The sequence below is a fragment of the Saccostrea echinata genome, unplaced genomic scaffold, assembly GCF_033153115.1.
Source record: "Saccostrea echinata isolate AGI-Se365-2 ecotype Australia unplaced genomic scaffold, CSIRO_AGI_Sech_v1 ptg000010l, whole genome shotgun sequence".
Lineage (NCBI taxonomy): Eukaryota > Metazoa > Mollusca > Bivalvia > Ostreida > Ostreidae > Saccostrea > Saccostrea echinata.
In genome coordinates, this window is record NW_026889759.1 from 13,865,239 (window position 1) to 13,885,797 (window position 20,559).

General features: G+C 31.9%; 2 protein-coding genes across 3 annotated transcripts in view; both read right to left on the reverse strand.

Annotated features, from left to right (window-relative positions):
- LOC133184456 (transcription initiation factor IIE subunit beta-like) overlaps positions 1-20,559 on the reverse strand; it is a 52,288-nt gene that overhangs the window by 21,812 nt on the left and 9,917 nt on the right. The gene's annotated exons all lie outside the window — the stretch shown is intronic.
- On the reverse strand, positions 1,291-19,174 carry LOC133184453 (AP-3 complex subunit delta-1-like). Of its 2 annotated transcripts, none has more exons than XM_061319537.1 (34): positions 18,960-19,174; positions 17,641-17,736; positions 17,398-17,478; positions 16,768-16,848; positions 15,838-15,945; positions 15,487-15,616; positions 14,832-14,971; positions 14,393-14,466; positions 14,236-14,285; positions 12,251-12,279; positions 11,304-11,352; positions 10,875-11,020; positions 10,407-10,555; positions 10,012-10,138; positions 9,719-9,822; positions 9,305-9,536; positions 8,912-9,057; positions 8,458-8,556; positions 8,124-8,184; positions 7,971-8,039; positions 7,787-7,862; positions 7,402-7,574; positions 6,992-7,068; positions 6,598-6,760; positions 6,150-6,293; positions 5,775-5,909; positions 5,501-5,665; positions 5,276-5,323; positions 5,003-5,140; positions 3,979-4,119; positions 3,602-3,687; positions 3,041-3,165; positions 2,653-2,732; positions 1,291-2,503 (listed from the first exon to the last, which is right to left on the reverse strand). In XM_061319537.1, exons 1-34 carry the CDS (start codon positions 19,053-19,055, stop codon positions 2,414-2,416), a joined length of 3,708 nt encoding a protein of 1,235 aa, XP_061175521.1. In that variant the 5' UTR covers positions 19,056-19,174; the 3' UTR covers positions 1,291-2,413. The 2 variants fall into 2 exon arrangements, with proteins under 2 accessions (XP_061175521.1, XP_061175520.1); XM_061319536.1 differs by having other exon boundaries at positions 12,251-12,300.

The window sequence follows — 20,559 nt, forward strand, 5'->3', positions numbered from 1 at the left end:
ATGCCAACACCGACGCCGGGGGTATAGCATTCTGTCCAGATGAGCTTAAAATGCAAAATTCAAAACATAAGTCGAGAAATAACGCATTTACACTATTTAATCAACAGAGCCCCCACCCCTTCAACACACACCAGAACCCCTGACCCTGGGGTCACAAATTTCACAACTCCGAAGAAGCACCCTTGCTCATCACAATTATCAGAGACATATCTGTTATATGTCTCTGCAATTATGCACTCAGTTTATCTGCTAAATACACAGGAGCATAGATGTTTTTCAAAGAATTAATGCATTTTCACTATATAATCAATAGAACCCCACCCTAACACTGGAGCCCCTTACCAAGGGACCATGAAATTCACAATTTTGGAAGAGGCATCTTTGCTCATCATAACTGCATCTAGTTTATCTGCTAAATACCCAGAGGCAGAGAAGTAGTTTTCAAAGAAATAATGCATTTCACTATATAATCAATAGAGCCCCCACCAGACCCCACAACCCATGATCCTTGGGCCATGAATTTCAAAATTTTTGAAGAGGTGCTCTTGCTCATCATAGCAATGCACCTAGTTTATCTGCTAAATATACAGGGGGAGACAAGATTTTTAAAGAATTTATACATTTTCACTCTATGTCATTAGAGCCCTGCCCTAACTCCAGAACCCCTGACCCTGGGGTCATGAATTTCAAAAATTTTGATGAAGGGCTCAATGCTTATTACAATCAGGCCAACAGTTTGACTGCTTCATGTTCAGAAGTAAAGATGCATTAAAAAAGCACTAATTTTGATGGTTTTTGCCCCACCCCTCAGGCCCCAAAGAGGAAGGGACCATGAAATACACAGTTTTTTACCCCTTCACCCATTGATGCTATATGCCAAAACTGGTTGAAATTGGTTCAATGGTTCAAAAGAAGAAACTAAATTTGGTCAAAAGTTTACCAATGATGCACATTGAAGGATGAAAACAGACAGCAATAGGTCACCTGAGTGACTCAGGTGACCTAATAATGAGGTATTCCCCATTTTCAATATATGTGCATCAGTGTTTGACCCAATGCGACAGTGCCTGAGAAACTATAAATTAATTTACTAGTAACAGGTGTAAAGCATCACTTTGTGTGCTGGGGAAGGGAGAGGATTGTCTGAAAGAACAAAACAATATTGCAGTAAATTCTATACAATGGTAAGGCCTTCAGTACATGCTGGTACATGTAATGGTAAATAGGTACAATACAACCCTAATAAACATTACTTTTGGTTCATTATGTTAATGACATGGCTACAGAAACTTCAATTTTTATTCACTTTATTATATTGAATAAACAGACACAATATTTGCATATGGTACATTTATCACTTGCTTCCAATATACAAATTTTTTGTTGATATATGATGAAATATTGCACAATAACAACCAAAATATATTAAGGATTTGTTTTTAAATTTCTCATAGTATGCCTATTCTAAATAACATTCTCTAAAAACCTTTTTATTTCTATAAATTATAGCACTGTTCATTCAGAATAATACAGGATATGCATGAACTGCTTCTGTACATTTTTCATTTTTTCCATTAGTTATGGTTAGCACTTCAAGATCAATTAAACAAAATTCTGCTGTTCAAAATCAAATTTACTCTAACATATTCTCTTGTATCTGTTTTGTAAGTTAATTTACTACTTGTAAATTCGACTAATCAAAATGCATCATGAACAAAAATTTGTTAATCTACAAAAAAAGAACACATTTCTTTAACAGAAACTCCCAGGACATAAAGCACATCACCCCTACTTATCAATTTCTGACAAATCATTGCAGGTCAGTTTCTGAAATCAGTTACATAGGTGGGTCTACATAATTTTAACTAGTACAGCTTCCCCCTTTTAAATACTCTATACATCTTTTTTTTCAAAATAAGTACATATTTTACTTTTGAAAAATAACAAACTAAACTCGTCCAAGTGATTTCTAGAAAATGATCTAATATCTTTTTAGCACAACCAGCTACATTAATTCAGTCATTCTTTAAATACATGTAGTTCAAGTGCAAACTTTCACATGCTTTAGATGATATTTATCCTGATACATTCACAGGATTTTGGTGAAAATTCAATGACCACCACTTAATACCAACTTTACAATTTAATAAACATCACAAGTAAACTCAACAAGACTGCACAGATCATAACATAATCATTATAGTATTTCCATTAAATTAATCATTAATTAAGGATCAATTAACACACATTTTTGACGAAATAAAACTGAATGTATGGAGAATGACTGTGGAATTATTAGGCTGCTCCCTCGTACATCACAGATAATGCAAAGATATTTAGACAAAGCATGTCATATAAAGAGAGAATTATAAAGGTGTCTTTGTGACATTCAACTCTGACAAGAAATTATTCACTACACAAGTGTTGTTTTAATTTCCTGAAGCACATTGGATAAAAGGTTTCCTTCCGTACTTTTCCCATCAATTTTTATATCACCATTTATCTGAAAATTAAATGTAAATTGATATGATAATTCAAATTTTAAAAAAAACTAAAACAGAATCATTTATAATGATCTTGTTCTGTGTTGTACATACATGTATATAAACATTAAACAGCAGCTTTAATGTAATGTTGAAGACGATTAAATACCTTTTTTATAAGCAGACATACAGGGTGGCCCTGTATGGATTTACTGTATACAGAAGCATTCTTTTCAACTTGTTCAACAACTGTGAAAAAAATATAACATTTGATAATCTTGCCATAGAGAAACTACATGTATATGCAAGAAGGACTTTCACATTTTTTTTTTTTTGAAGAAAACATACATATTATGCAAAATTGAATATCGGGTCAAATACTTAATACATGTAGTGACTTAACAGTGGTAAGTTTTCGAGCTTGTTAACCTGTCATTCTTCAAGTTGTCTTGTTTATGAATAAGAATGCATCAGTTTCTTCACAATAAAGTTGTAAATACACGTATCTTCAAAATCACAAAAACCAAAAACAAACTTCACACAAAAGTAAATTTTACCTCTGAAGTGGTGGTAGAAGCAGACTTTGGCTAGGATGATCTGGAATTCAGAATCCTGGGGGGTGAACTGAATGGACGATTTTTCTGTCAGGTCTCCACTCTCCAGAAGTGTAGTGAAAGCAGAGCTGTGGTAACAAGTGATAGTTCTTCATAAAACAATATAAAAATTTGGGGAGGGGTGTCAAAAATCACCTATATCTTCTATAAATGAAGACAATATGTATACTAAAAAAATTTAGATACTGCAGAAGCACAAATTTTCGTGGGGATATAATTTCGTTGATTTTTCATCTAAAAAGTTTTCGCATGCAAAGAGTACCCTTATCTAATATACGTAAATAGTCATATAAACATTTCGTATGGGATTTAATTTCATTGATAATTATAAAAAAACAAAATAAATTTAATCCCCAACAATTTTTTCTGCTTTTAAGATATGTAAAATTTGGGTGTATTATTTTAGTATAACTCAAACATTGACATCCGAATGCAAATTTTTAACAGACAACCAGAGAGCTACAGTTCTGCAGCTATTTCAGACCGTGTTATGTCTAAACTTACCCTTTACAAGGTGTTGCGACTAGAAAGGAACTACATGGAAAGACCAATTTAAAATCAACTTTTTCATGTGTTGATCCTTCATCCATCTATAAATACATATACATTATAATTATATAAATAATATAACTGTTAATCAGATTGTAAATTCAGAGTACATAAACTAAGCTTGTATGAAAGTCACTTCACTTTTAATAAATTAAAACCTTGTGTATCACAAAAATCAGGAACGTAAATTAAAAGTACATAAACTATGTTTAAAAAAAAGGAAAGTCATTCTAGTTATCAGCCTCATTTACATGCATCACAATCAAAATATTAATGGTCACAAATAGCAAGTATACCTGTACATTACTTAAGACATAATTACTATTAAGTACCTTAAGAATATATGTAAGTGTTCCCTTTAGTTTTTGAGCCACTTTAATCTCATGAACAGTGAAGGCGAATTGTCCTTCATTTTGAGAATTAGGCAGCAGTATGAAGGGAACTTTAATAGGATCATGATGTGTACTACCCATCTAAAAAAAAGAACATTTAATATATTATAATCATCATAGAGAAAAGTAAAGAAATTGAAGTAAAGCTGAACATGATTCGTAAAAGGAATTTATCCACAATATTCTTTTATTCAGTAGTTAGTTATATCTAAGGGCTCCTATATAAGCCATTCACTTAGTCACTGTTCAGTGTAATCAGTTGTTACATGTGTAAATGGATGTATGCTACATAGCTCTTCTAAAAAACTTAGTAGTGACAAAAGTAACTTTGTGCTTCTCATGGCAGGAGAGAAAGATACCAAAGAAACTTACAACAGTTGCACAGGTTAGTGCAGTATACAAACATAAATACACTAAACTGCAATAAAATGTAAACAAAGGTAATTTAAGATAACCAGCAAGAACATGCATAGTCCATTCCATGCAGGTACCCATGACATGAAAGAAGTCAGGTGTAACGAATGTGAAGGGTACACCCCAGTGCTGATATCGGAGATAGCAAATCAAATATGGCATTTGCCTATTTACGAGTCGTATTCAGCTTAAATGTACATAATATCCTGGAATATGATTTCATTATTTCAGCAAATACACTAGCTCCAATATGAATGTAGCCCTCTCATTTTTTTTTCATTATGAAGATCCATTTTTAATTGTAGCCCTTTCAAGAAAACATGTTTAAAAGAATTGGAGAGGGCTACATTAATGCAGCTTCAAAAAATCCAATATTTCCATAATTTTCATACCTTCAAAAGAGCAATAATTACTAACACATGTACATTTACTTAACTTTCCAAAATTTTCACACGAATTCAAATGTGTACGCTTCCAAATGACAGATTCCTGACCCATTGAGCTGATATCCACTTCTCTTTAACTACTGCTTACAAAGTAAGATACTTACTGATCTTATTAACTTTAAATTCATGGTTTCCATGACATTGAATTCTAAATCCTTTATTGTGTGTTCAGTCAGATTGGAGAATACCACTGATACAATGATTTGGTCCCCTCTCTGGTGACTAGCTCTAATGTCATATGTCTGAAGGAAAATTCATATTAGATCTATTATTGACAATGAATTGTATTTCACTCTTAGTTGAAATTAGGTTTTTAACAGGACATAGCAATCATACATGTTTGTTATGATTTAGAAATAAACTCTCAAATAACTTACCATTTTTATGGAATCATTTTCTCCTAAAGTTACATATGATGACATGGGCTGAAAAATGAAAAAAATATAGGGTGTACAAAATATTTTTTTTTTAACTTTCCATCAATTGAGTAAAATGTTTCCTAAAAAATCAAACACTTTTCTTAGGTTTGTTTTGTAAATGGGAATGAAAATATTTTAGCCATTCTGTATTTCCTATAACCACATTTTATATAACTAACTTACTGGGAGCTGAACTGCAACAGGTGTTTCAGCTTGAGAAGGGGGCACTTGTTCTTTAGAAGGGGTGGTAATTCCTTCTGCCTCCTCATAATCAGCTCTTAATAACTTCTTATCTTTTTTACTCTTCTTTTCTTTCTTGGGCTTCTTCTCTTTCTTTTTCTTTGTTTTCTGATAAAAACAAATGAATTGGCTTATAAATCATTCTGAAACATTTATTGTTCATTTGTATATATTTAGAGGTCAGGTATAAACGTTTGTACTGGTTATCTCCCTTTACCTTTTCTTTCTGACTTTCCTCCTCACTGGATACATTTGCGTACTCTACACTGACCTCTGGAGTTTTAATCACATTCTCTGTTGATTTAGAAGTTGCTGTGGAATTATTGTTCATCCAGAAGTCCAAATCATTTTCCTTAAAATACATGTAAAAATCACTAACATGTACATGTATCTTGATTGAAATAATTCACATACATGTATATTCAGTAATTTCAAATCAAAGATTCCATACATCATGGATTTCTTTTTTAAAAATTGCAAGATTGATGAAATGTCCTTGAAAATAAATTTTAAATGGATCTTGTTTATTTAAAAAAACATTCATATCCATTCAAAGGAATCTCTTTATCCTGTGACTTTACATCTGTGATACCTTTTCTTGATCTGCTTTCTCTTGTTCAGGTGACTGTGGAAGACCATTAGCTACAGGGACATGCTCTGGTGAACTCTCTCCAGTCATTAACAGGTTAGAGGCAGACCCAGAGGCTTCATCAGCTTTCTGCTTTTTCTTAGACTTCTAAAAATAAAATATTATTGGAAGAATTGTTAAGCTTTTTATTTCCACTTTAAATAGTCTCTCTCTCTCTCTCTATCTCTCTCTCACTGAAAACTTGTGTAAATACTTTTGCCACCCCTTAAAGATATAGACTTGCAGACTGTACTGTGTATGTCCCTTAAAACTTTTAATGTAATGACCTAAGTAAACGTAATAAATTAAATCTGTAAATTCAGTGGGTGAAATATTAAATCTAGAATTAAGTTTGTGTCAGTGGGTGAAATCTATAATCAGGATTAAGTTTGTACCAACACTGAATTCTAACCTTTTCCTTTCCTTCCTTGCGATGTTTCTTTTTCTCCTCTTTGTCTTTGTCCTTGACCTTCTTGTGTTTCTTCTTTGGTTTGACCTCCTCATCCCCAGGTTCTATGGAATCCATTACAATTCTATGAGATCGAACAGGCAGAATCTCATCATCTCTTAAAGGCCTGTAAAATAAATATTTGTTAGTTGGCAAGAATTAAATTTGATCAGAACAATCAAATTACTTGACAAAGAAAAGTTTCACATTTTCAATTCAAGTCTGTCATCAAGAAAAATATTCAAAGCAGTTGTCTATAACTTTTCTAGATACATTTTCAATTACATTATGGATATGAAAATCCCTATTCTTATTCAATGTGCATAATCCTGCACCTCAACACTTCAAAAGATCTTACTGATCTAAGTCCATGTCTAGACGCTTGAAAGGGTCAGAGCTATTTCTCTCATCTTCTTTGTCAGAGGTGTTTGCTCCCTGTAAAATGAACAAAATAATGTAAATACTCTGAATTTTCTCAACTGATGGGGGATTCAGAGATAAAGTTAAGCTAGTACATGAATGACATTTGTGGGGTACTTTTACATACATGTCCATGTGCTTTAATAAATGTACCATACAGAAGTACCATTTTGCAAAGGAAAGTTCTTACATTTTATTTATAGCAATTTAAACATAAAAGTTAGAGATGGAAATGCTAAAAGGTAAAGTGCACGTACATGTATGTATTTACTCTGTATTATAAATAAGATAGCTGTATAGGCATTTAGAGAGTGTAGATAAGAACCAAATTGCACAAGTAAGATTTACCTCTGGCATGTCCACTAGCGTACTGACAGCATGCTGGGTCGGGACGTCTTCATCAGACTCTTCCTCTGGCTGTCCCTTCTTCTTCTTCTTGTGTTTACCATGCTTAGTCTTCTTCCTCGACTTCTCACGATCTTGAGAAGCAAGCTTCAAGTATTTGTCTGATGAAGCAAGTCCTTAATTTTTTGTTGAAAAAGAATTAATACATTAATCATGCTTTTGATAATGTTCCGCAGTAGACGTATTTGAAACCCAATTTCTTAATTATGAGAATACTTCATATTCAAGTTTTCATAAATGATATAACAAATAGCAGACCTCATATCTGCAACTCTATCTTTAGAACTTTTAATTCTATAGGAGTATCACATAATGATGATGTGTATACCTGGTACATGTAGAGGTATGGATAAGTCTATCTGCATTACAGGACTCTCCTCAGCTTCTTCAACTTTACTGCTTTTCTACAATCGTAAAACTCAACCAGTTATTTAAATGAATGAGAAAGTCATTTTAAAATTCTTTTAATTCACAAGGATATGAAATTTTCTATTAAAAAAAAAAATTATTACCTTTGATTTTTTATCCATTCGCAGATAATGGGGATTATGCATTTGTTCTATCTTTCTCTGTTCTCTTCGCTAAAATAATTGCAAAATTAAAACATCACACCCTTGAAACAGCCTTAAGATGTGTCAAATTCTTCAGATATCAAAGAAACACACCTTTTCTAGTTCTTCCTCTGTGGGTTCTGGGACATTTCTCTTCTCTTCTTTATAGAATGCTCTGAAGAAAAATATGATACTTTTACACAAAGGTCTAAAAGCAGGACTTTCTTTCGATTTCAGTGTAGTTCTAAATGTCTGGTTATACAATGATTTATGTTCTCTACTTGCTGAGTCATAATGTAAAAATCGTAAGTAATTAAATAACTCATAATTTCTTCCAAGTCACTTCAATATCACCAGTTAGACAATGTAACAAATACCTGTAACTTTCCTTAACATTTGCAATAGAATATTTTTTATGCGACACCACAATTGCTGTGTATGAACATACTTGGAATCTTCATGGTTGATGGCAAATATGGAGGTTGTTGGTTCTTCATCTGATGAACTCTCCGACAGGGGCTCATTAATCCATTTGTCCAAGTCCAACCTGCAAAAAAAATTATGGTAATCCAGATCTTGGGTATATCTTTTGGGAAGCTCTTAACTTTAAAATACTTTTTGTAATTCTTTACTTGATTCTTATTATTTTTAAAATATACACTTTAACTTGCCAAAAATATTTCTCTCTTCCATATACAGTAAAAAATGCTGAAAGTGAAGTGCCTGGGATGGAAAAATTTGTTTCTTTATAAACATTTTTCGTTATATCCCTAATGTTCACTAAACGACAGGGAAGGAAAATAACTTCACCGTAAGCTTGAATTCATTATAAGTGTGTTTTACTGTAAATAATAAATTGAAACTTAAGTGTGCCAAAGATTAGTTTTCCTCCAACTGCTTACCCTTCTGGAACTGGCACTTTACGCTGCGCCTTGGGAGCCACAGGATTTAAATCCCCAGCAAACAGACCACAAACTTCATCACCCACTTTGGCACCTTTTTCTATCAGTTTCTGAACATATTTTACTAACTGAAGCATACAGCAGGCCTGTAATTAGAGAATACACTGGAATAAGTTTTCAAAACTTCATTCCATTTTAAAGTAACTTTCACAAAGCTCTACTTTTTATATAAAAGTAACAAGTCTCAAAATGCATCTGAATTTTGCTGTAGAAACACAACATTTCTGCAATATTAATAATTGTGCTCTACGTCTTTAAGGAACATGGTTAACAAATCATGTGTGAAATATACCACTTCTAATGCATGGTAGACACTAATTAATATGCCCTCACCCTTTCCTGGACCTCTAGATCAGCACTCTGTACAAATATTGGCAGTTTACTGGTCAATAGCTGACAAAGCTCCTTCATGTTTTCCTGGTCTTCATTCTCTTCTGAAGTTTTCAAAATGCTGCCAAATAACTTGAGTATGTTTTGTACAAATACACTTTGTATATGCCCAGGTAAAGTTGTTATTTTAGGTTTAAGCATTGCTTCTAATGCCTCTCTAGGGTTCTTCAAATGCCTGCAAATAATAGAAAAAAATTAAAAGTTTGTTGTCTGTAATACTTATGTGTAAGTCTATTAAGACATGCTGAGGAATCAACATGTAATTTCATATTTATTGTAAGGCTCATGCAGCCAATGTGTCATAAAAAATTTTTTTCCTCTAAATCTACTAGTAAAAAAAAATCCTTGTACACTTACTGAGAAAACTCTCCACAAATCCAAGCAGCTGCATATAATACCTCACATATTCCATTTCTTTGTGAATTATTTGCCAAGATATACGAATTCTCCAATAATAGGGCCTAAATCATTAAAAAAAATTAAAATTAAACTTCCATTTGTCATACATACATGTACTTGTACATATTACTCTTTAAATATGAAAACAAGACCTTTATCATGTTATTATATTATTTATCATGTTATTATGTTATTTATACTTCATGTTCTTTTCTTATTTTGAATAGGAAAAGATTCCACTGTTGACTTACCATCTGAGCCACAGCAAATGGTCTGATAGCTTGCACTCTGATGGCAACGTCTAACATCTGTGAGGCTATCATACGACCATGTCTGGTCCCCTCCATTCTGGTTAATTCAACCAATACACTTACATACCTAAAACAAACAAGTTTTTATTTTTTTTTACTACATAGATTACATGCACATCATAATGCCCTCTGGAGATATATACACTTAAATTTAGCAATGTGACTGGCCATTGGATGGTGTGGTAAATGTCTAAGATGTCATTGGTTGAAGAACCAGAACAACATTTCATAATTAAGAAAAACTACATGTACTTTAAATATCGTTCAAAGCTTAACAGAAAGGGGAGTACCTGTCTGATGTTAATGACACAGAATGTCATTCTTAATTAACCTACCACTCAAAGTTGGTGATATACTGATAGTTGGACTGGCTGGAGATTTCCACAATCTTGGCCAGCAGTTCATCTCTGTAATGGGTTCCCTCAGCTTTGTCCATGTGAACCATTAACTTTTTCACTATCTCCATTAAGTTCTTCTTTGATACCTATAAATGTCATGTGAAATTATAAGAATAAAAAACACTCCATAATCTATTCTCATGCAAAAATAAAACATGCATAATACAAGTACATAAACAGGAATTAAAGCTTGTTCTTTTCTTGTAATTATACAGATGTGTATAATATTTTATTCTAAAATGAATATTTTATAAATTGTTACATTTAGATAAACTGTTACTGCTCAAATATATGAAATGTTAAATCAACTGTTGACATAGTTTTAATCATTTTTTTTTCTATTGAACCTATCCATTAAAATATTAAAAACTGCTCTCTCAGTATACTGTCCCTAGTTTTACCCACCATTCCATAAATGAGGTCCAGTGCCCTTAATCGAATGGACTCGTCCTTGTCATCTAGACACTGAAGTATCAGATCTTTATGTGACTGGACACTCTTGGGATGAGTGGCTAGAATTTTGGACATGGCTAGCAGACCAAGATACTTCACTGAAATATTTTTTAAAAGGTTTAATTTTATTTCACACTGTAAATATCTTAATAGAGCATTTACACAGTCAATTTATAAAGAAATCTTAAGTGGACCTTTTCTTTTTTCGACAAGTGTCCGAAAGTATTAAGCTCAATCTTCATAATCAAATAAACCAATGTTTTTTTAAACAAAATTTCAAATGATAGAAATAATCTGATATGATTGATTTAGTTACGAGCACAGATCTTTTTTTTAATATCTGGCCAGTATATGCATATTAATTAAAGTTATTCTACTTACAGTTCTGGTCTGAGTCTTCTATCAAAATCCTTAACTTCTGAACACATAGCTATTTGAAAATACCAAGAGAACAGTGTTATCTTATAGAATTAAATCCTGTTAACAGATCTGATCATCTTTACTGCTGAAGTAGAGACAAATTTTTACATATGGATTTCCAAATGGGTAGATTTGGTGTGAAACTACAAGAGGTTCTATAGTCCTCCCACCAAGCATCAGTGTACATCAGTTATGTGTTTAAGGATGGTCACTACTCAGGTTGCATAAAGAATATTTTTTGAGGATTTTTTTTTTTGCAAAGTATGTCTTATGATATCATCATTTGTAAAAAAAATATTGTGTAGTTACTGCTTTTTGTCACATGATATGTCTGAAATGAACTTTCTGCACTTGTCCAATAAAATCCCATTTTCCATTTACTACCACTCTTATTACGATACCGTAGATGGATAATACAGCATACATGGATGTAACCAAATATGAACGAACAAAATTGATATTGTCCCTTAAATGGAAGTGTATAGTGACCAAGACAAGTAAATTTATAATTCTTAATTACATTTAAAATTACATTTTTCAATTTATATTAATATGAACCTGCAGTGACCAACCTCCAGAGGTACATGAACCATGCAGCAAGAAGCTATGGAATACTGAGGAAATATTGGAAATACCTGGTAATGCAGTTTGACCAATTAACCACAATATGTCAATTTACTTTATTGTATCACAAAGGAAAACAGAAAAAAATATCAAATACTTGTATGTGTACATGAAAATACAGCTTCAACATTCTTAAATCATCTTAGCAGTGAATGTTTGACTTAAATAACCAGAGAATCCATAATGAAATGAAATTCTTCAAAATTCAATCAAGAAATAATTTTTGATAATCCAGTAATTCACTGTCAAACACTCAGTGCTTCCAATACCCAGTAGTAGATTACCTGAATTGAGGCGGTGTGATTGGGGATGCCTGAAGATATAGAAATGAGTACTGTAAGTAAAGGAAGAAAAATAATTATAACTCAATATTGTGCCAGCAGTGGTCTCCCTTTGATAACTCTCTTCAAGCAGTTATTGTTCCTGCAGATTCTGTTAAAGCATACATCATACATGTATATACTGTAAGTGTAGTTACTTTTCCAACATTTTGCATCAAGCTTAAGGAGGTTGGATCCTGACATCAAAAGTAATGAGAATTTTTTATGAAGTATATTTTTAGAATTTATACACATAGCTTAATTAAAAATCAAAACAAAAAATTGGGGTCAATGCGCTTCCTTTGGCGCTACAGAGCATTTAGTTTGACCTTTTTGCACTGTAAAAACGTCTTACACATAAATCAGTTTTTTAATTTTTTCCTCTGATATTTTTTATTCAAATAAGTTATGGGAACAAACACAGTTTTATTTCATCTTGAATAGACCCATTAAAATTTTTGACAACGAAATTTTTTTTTAAATTACTCCGCAGGTTCAATTATTTGACCTTTTGGCACTCAAAAAATTTCATTTTGCTAGCATTACAAATTTAACAAGCAAAAAACTCATTTAAAAGTAATGACATTTTACTGAATTTAAGAAGAATGGTTAAAAGTATCTTGTATATTCAGAAAAGAAAGTTAAAAGTGGGGGTCTGTGATGTTAATTTTTAGATATTACTAAAATAGTGCTAATTTCGAGCTTAAATTAGGGCTATTTTTTTTTCTCTTGATTTTCACAATATATTTGATTTATTTATCAAATATGATGATTGAATTCATGACAGTTTATTAAATATATAATTTAGGACCAGTATAAAACAGTTCACTGCTCAAAATAATTCTGTGTGCAGACTGCATGTAAAAATAGGAATCCAAACTTAACATACTTTAAATACTTCGAAAGAGGAAAACTGATCATTTTCTTCTAAAAAACCTTCCGCCACAAAATATAGTTCCTCAGTTAATGCTTTTGGTATGGAATTTAATCATGCAGTTTTAACTGAATATAGTTTATTTGGCATTGTAGAATCCAAATTTATTGTAAGAATTAAAACATTACGCAGATTTTTTTAAATATAGGTTAAAATAAAACTCTGCTCAAAAGCTCAGGAGCGAACCTTGTTAACATGATTTTTTAGCAAACTTTGCATGATACACTGAATTTGTGATAAAGAAGATTCTCTAAATCTCATATAAAGCAAAACGCTTATGAATTATGCTATAACATTTCTATCTAGTCTTTAGGTTATGGTTAAAACTGCTAATTTCAACAAAAATGCTATTTTCTAGCTGGGATATGTGTTCTAGCTGTGCAGCTATGAGAGTGATTGAAGCATTTGTCACACCAATTAAATTGTTCTATGAATCAAAATCAGTAGCTGAAATGTATGAAATTTATGCTAGTGCAAACTTTTTAATAAGTCAAATTTGAAAAACATGCCACAAAATGTGCTTCATATACAGTACATGTACTTTAACTACAATCCATAATACAAATATTTTGGTGATTGACACATATAAAAGTGGTTAATTATTTAGTAACATGATTTATAAATGTATATCAGAAAGACAATTACTGCAGGCACAATATTTTAATGCTTTTTCCAAGAGGAAGTTGATAATATAAGGAACCATTCAAGAAAGAAATTAAAATGTTTGAAAAATGGAAAAAAAAATTGTAAACTTTAAAATTGTTCAAAAAATTTAAAAATGTCCAGCAATAAAAGTAATATATACATGTATAATATATCTTTCCTCTTGAAATCAACTTTAAGACCTATTCAAAATGAATGTTTAAAAAAAAAATCACAAGAACATAAAGGTGATAAAAAAAATCATGGAAAATCAAATCAAATGTCTATAACATATCTACATGACCCAATAAATGGAACTAATAACCATCAAAAGAGTGAATTAAAGGTAAAATTTTACGCTAAAACCCCTTACCTGCTATGACAGTGTTGATACATTCATAAAGTAGAGACATTGCTGAAGTACTGTCAAAAAAAGAGAAAAAAAGAATTAAAACACGACATCCTTGGTAAGAATACATCTAGGATATAAGATCAAGATTCTATATTAATTTAGCATTTCAAAATCTCACCTATGAATTAGATTAGTTAATGGCTCTATAAGTTTTTTCCCGAGACGAGGCTCCAAGGGAGTTAATGCACTGAACTAAAATGTGAAACATTTAAGTCTCTCAATACTGAAAAACTGATACAATTAGCTTGTTTAAATAAGAATATCAAGAGACCCACTGGCACAATGCACCCGAGTCACAAGACATATATATACATTCATGATTGCAAGATTGTTGTATCAATTATACAATGCCATAGTCTCGTAATTCTTTACGATATCTCTATATACCGATTATTTATATCAAAATGAGCTTAAAAAGTTTTATTTTTTTCTCCCATCTTTTATTGATGGGCATGCTTCTACATTAAATAGAAGTTTCATAATTAAAATTTAATCATTTCACTTCTCCAGTTGCTAAATAACAGGTCATCATAATCAAAGCATAAGATTGAACTTACAAGTTTGATGATTTTAATGAGGACCCAATTGTTTGTGGAACTTGTCATCAGCTTGAAGAAGAGGGGTGCCAGAGAGAGGTAGTTCTGGGGATTCTTTCTGGCCAGTTCACAAATTACATTGACAGCAGCTGATTGAACTCCTGTAAAGAATTAAATACATCAAAATCAGTAACATCCCAATCTTTTCTAAAACCGAAAGGGGGGGGGGGGGGATTCAACAATTTATACAGCACTGAGCAAACTACACTTATAATTCTTAATGTACTAAAATATCACAAATTCAACAGACTTTCTCAAAGCAGATCACTGAGTTTGTACACGTATAATAAAAACACAGAAAATAAAATCAAAGTGATAGGATTTAAATATGATATTCTTCAAAATAGAATAACCCCCCCCCCCCCCCCCCCCCCCCCCGTTTTTCTAAACTATATACAAGTACATATACAGTTGAACTTCAGTATCTCGAACACTGATATCTCGAACACCATGGAATGTCGAAGTGAATTGGAAGTCCCAACCTCTTATTTTACCCCCGATATCTCGAAGCCTTGGATATCTTGAAGTTTAAATAATATATCTGTAAATGTATGTGATAGGAACAACTATTTCTGGGCTATTTACTACACTAAAAAGTCTTCTTATTCTTTCTTACCTTGGTCAGGATCTTCCAATTTTTCCTTGAGCCTTGGAAATGCAGGTCTTAATGCCTCAGGAAACTGCAGGAAAACTTTGTACATAATAAGTACTGCCTTCTTTCTTAGGTATGGACGAGTTGATGTCATCTGAAATTTACAATTTGACAAAGAACTCAGCAAAGCAATATGCCTTTTACCATAATTTTAACACAAGTAATTCATTTATTAAAAATAGACACAAATTATTTGAATTGAATTCAGGCAATATAACTGTATATTTTCATGCAGCAAAATTATATTGAAATCCTGATTTGGTTATTCAATATTAAATGTAAGCTGAAACTTAAAATAGTTGGACTAAAACTTACAAGAGTCATGATGTCATTAGCAAGATCTCTGGCCAGATCTGGTGTGACAAAGCAGGATAGACCAGACAGGGCAATACCAGCATCATACATGTTCTGACTGCTTAGATCCTGTAAGATCAATCTGATAAAAATCAGCTGTTCAAAAAATCAATATCTATCAAGCTAAAATCTTCATATAGTGTATTTCTGCACAATAAAAAAAAAACAACAAAGGTATATTCTACATGCTCTAAAGTTGTCAAAAGCAGAAAAGTTTCCAGATGAAACATGAGGGAAATTAAATGTGCCAGTGAATAGTTTTGATAAGTTTCTGGCAAATGGCACAACAACTATCATTCATGATAGAGTTGTTTATGTTTATTTGACATATTTCTATATAGAAAAAATACAAAGGGGTACAATAATTTCAGCAAGAACTCTATATACTGCAATTTTTGAAACTGGTTTGCAATGTTATTAATCTTCTGCATAAATTTTCCTTCTGTATATTTTTCCCATAAAATAAGAAATATTTTCTCAAAGAAAATCTTCAGTTCTCTGTTACTTGGATTAAACATACATTTAGAGGGACTGTTTGAAGACCTTTAATGTGCCTTATTGGCTCCAAGTTCTTTTATGTCCAGATTAATTTTGTTGTTGTTATTGTAAATTGATCTAATATTGACATTCTCAACAATGCCTGCCTTTCTTTGTTTAGTAAAGGACTTTGTATGTTGGTAAAAATATATATATATATATATATATATATATATATATATATATATATATATATATATATATATATATATATATATATATATATATATATATATATATATATATATAAAAGATGTATAAGGAGAGCAAGAGAAAGTTTTTTTAACCAATTAACTTTAAAATGCACAGATAAAAACTGAGATGATAAAATGAACAAAGAAGAAAAAAAATCACCTTTCTGATCATGTTGGTGGTCAACATTAAAACATCTGTGTTTTCATGGAAACTCTGTGATGCTGCTATATAACCAATTCTCTGTAAAAAAAAAAAAAAAAAATTACACATTAGATGAATTTAAGTTATTTTATTACATAAACATGTACTTACTCATTTACTGAAAATTTTAGAATTGCCCAAGATTTGTACCTTCTGCTAAGCAAACTTTCAACATAAAATGTAAAAATACAAATAAACATAGTACAAATTGCTAGCCCTACATCAGCCTCAATAAAATAAGTGTCAGGTTTCTAGAAATTTGTATACTGCTATCTGTACCATTCTTGACTTCTTACGCTGAAGCACCAGCTTGATATCAAAAGTCAATATTAAACTGCTTTGTCATATAATTTTTTCAATCATGTGAAATACAATGTATAAACACAATAATTTGAAATACAATGTATTAACACAGCAATGTTTCTTCTGTAATGTCACATTCACCATAGCAAGCATGTCGTCTTCTGGTTTACTCACATGAAATCGAGTTGAACTCATACTGAGGTACTCCTCAGAACAGATTGCCTACACCAATCAGGAAACATCAAAATTCCTCAATATTAATAAATGATCATAACTAGCTATCACCTTAATTGTATATTTTGTTGAACTCATCACTTCAATGATGTGAAAGGCTGCCCAACTTATGTCATATCCCAGCATCTGAAGCTGTCAAAGTTAAAAAAGACAAGATATACTAAAAATAACTTGAAAAAAAAAACATTATCCAATATTGCACTACCAGGACAAGGTGCAGACATAAGAATATACAAAAATATCACATAATTCCAATTAAAAATAGACACAAGTAATTGTGGAAATGATGCTTACATAGATAAGCTTGTTCACAGCATTGGCTTTTACTGCTTGGTTTTCCTGTCGTAGTTCTTGCTTTATTTCATCAATGCATTCAGCAATATACTTTCCCTGGGGAAAAAAATCACCAATAAGCATGTGATTAAGCTGTGTTTCTATTTGTAATGTTATACGGTTTCATGTCTGCAGTTTGGGCTGAAGCAAACAGCAGATTGTAAACATGAAAGCTCTATATTCAACTATTGTTACTATAAATTCTAATGTTTGTTTTTGTTTTTTGTTGTTGTTTTTTAGCCAGGGCTGATTACATGCAACATATGGACGTGATCAACAAAATCTCTTGATTTAGCTACATAGCTTGAAATAGCTATATAGCTTTATAAAGCTATTCAAAATAGCTTGAAAGCTATTTATATGCAGTTTTTCAGAAAAATGTTTTTTGTAAGAAATGGACAAAAAGTTACAAGTATTTGACTATTCATATATGGTCTACAGGCTATCGAAACAACAACCAAAATCAAAGATAGTTCTAACATTGCAGCATTTGAATACTTTTAAGCAAAAGATGTATTTCCATTGTTTGAGTAACTGTACACTAGCTTGTGTGCGTTGAGGCATGGATAAGTATGATTGCTTCTCATTATACTGAATTATTACCAATCACTTATCTTGTTGACCATAATTGGCCTCCTTTATAATTTCATAGCAGAAGTAACTGTATCAATTGCTTTATATAGCCCAAAAACTTTTAGAACTTTGAGTACAAAGTCTCCTAAGGAGACGCAATTTGATGAGTGAGTTTTACATGCGTTGATTTTCAGAAGAGTTCAAGGTTGAATATTATCACTGCACCAAGGTGCGACTTTTTATGCATGCTGAGAAAATAACACATTTAAGAAAAAAGTGTGATAAAATAGCTAAATCAAGTTATTCGGAATAGCTAAATCAAGCTATATAGCTAAATCAAGAGATTGTGCCGACCTGCTGATATTTTTGTTGGGCATCACAAATCATTCTATTCACATGCTTTAAGAAAAAATTGTAAAAGCATGTGATACAAAGAGTAATGACCTGAAGCAAATGAAAAAAAAGGACTGACTGACTGTGTTTTATTTTACTTATACGTCCTTGACCAGATGGAACTGGTATGAAAGGTAACTCTAAACACATATATTTCGTGTCATTTTGTAGGCTTCAAGTATGTTTAAAAAAATCATCATATTTTACTGCAGGTACAAACGCCCCACAATCATGATAATATTATCTCTATTTGTAAACACTTCGTTGTCTCTCGACTTCAAGCTTCAAACTGATATTGATTTTTATCATCCCACCTCATTTTCTTTGTGGTTGCGAATGCCACGAACCAAATCTTGGAGATTTTTGTCCAGCACTCGCTCCAGAGTGCCTTTGACTTTCTTGAGAGCCATTATTACACCGGTCAAGTCCAATATATACACTAATCCATGCTATGATGTTCCCTACAACTCAACAGGAAAGCCAAAATGGATCCAATCTAAATCATGTGAGATGTTGACGTGTGGGGTTAGGAAATTCTAAAACTCAAACCAACAAGAAATCCGGATTTTTTCCAAATAAACATAGGAATAAAAATTGACCTTTTTCCCTAAAAAGGTAATCTTATACTAAAGTTATTTAACCTTTATGCTAAGTTGTGTGAACCCTGTTTCCATTATTAATGCAATTAGCGCTTTTAATTGAATCTAACAATCTGTTAAAAAAGTCTTCTTTTTTTTTCATATTTGTGTAATGTAAGTTGATTAAGTATATTAAAAATAGTGCTATACCACTACTATCACTTTTGTAAATGAATATTATACTTGTATGTAATGTTTGATAATCATGTATGTCATATGCTCAAACGGGCCCTATAGGAAGACATTTCAGTTCTTTTTTTTTGGGGGGGGGGGTACATTTTCATTTGGGGGCACTATCATTATCAACAACCAAAAATTCTTTCACAAGAAAAGAAAAAAAGTCATCAGACGTTATTATTGAGGGGGGGGGGGGGGGGGCACAAGCATATAATAGCTATGTTTTCTATAGTATTCCATATATCGGCAAAATTATTAGGGGGGGGGGGGGGGGGGGCTCCTCCTCCCTGTTCATACGGCCATGTAATTCTATATGTGCATGTGTTTTGCATGCTAAACTGACTATTGTTTTATATTTTCTTATCTTTTGTAATATACTTTCTTGTATGTGATGGTCGGTTGAAGAGCTCTACAGAGCTTATGTTGTTTGCTATATAGATCTAATGTACACAGTACCGTCTTTACTTTACAGTTTATCTCAAGTAATACCTAATCAGTGTTCAACTCGGAGAAAGATGAATGACATTTGCAACAAATATCAATTCTATCAAATAAAGGGGGGGTTATCTTTTTAAAATATTAAGTGAAAAGTCTTACAGTATTTACCAGCAAAGTGCAGTAGTACGTTGTTTGTCGCCAGCTTGAGTGATCACTGTGATGTACTTATCCAGGCCTGTAAGATCCACGTGCCTTTACTTGCCTTGTTTTCATCTCTAACAGTTGTGTTTGGACAAAATGGAGATTTGACAAAAATATATTGTGTTTATTCTCGTAATCCAAAACGTACTTGACATTTTGGGTTCTTTAAATTATTCAAATGACTTAACACAGGGAAATGCAAATTTAAGGACAGCGGATGCCACAAACAAACCCCCCCTTTTTCTTTCAAAAATCTTGAAAATTACAGCTTAATATATAAACGAATAAGTTTAATCATATAGTTTCATTATTCATTAAAAATTCCTCAGTTATGTCATATAAGGTGATTAAACAATTCAATTATTTTATAATTATAAAGGTGATAAAAAAAAATGGTTTGCAATTTCTGTTAAAATATTTTAGAGATTTGATATACTAGTATGCATCATTTACGACCAAA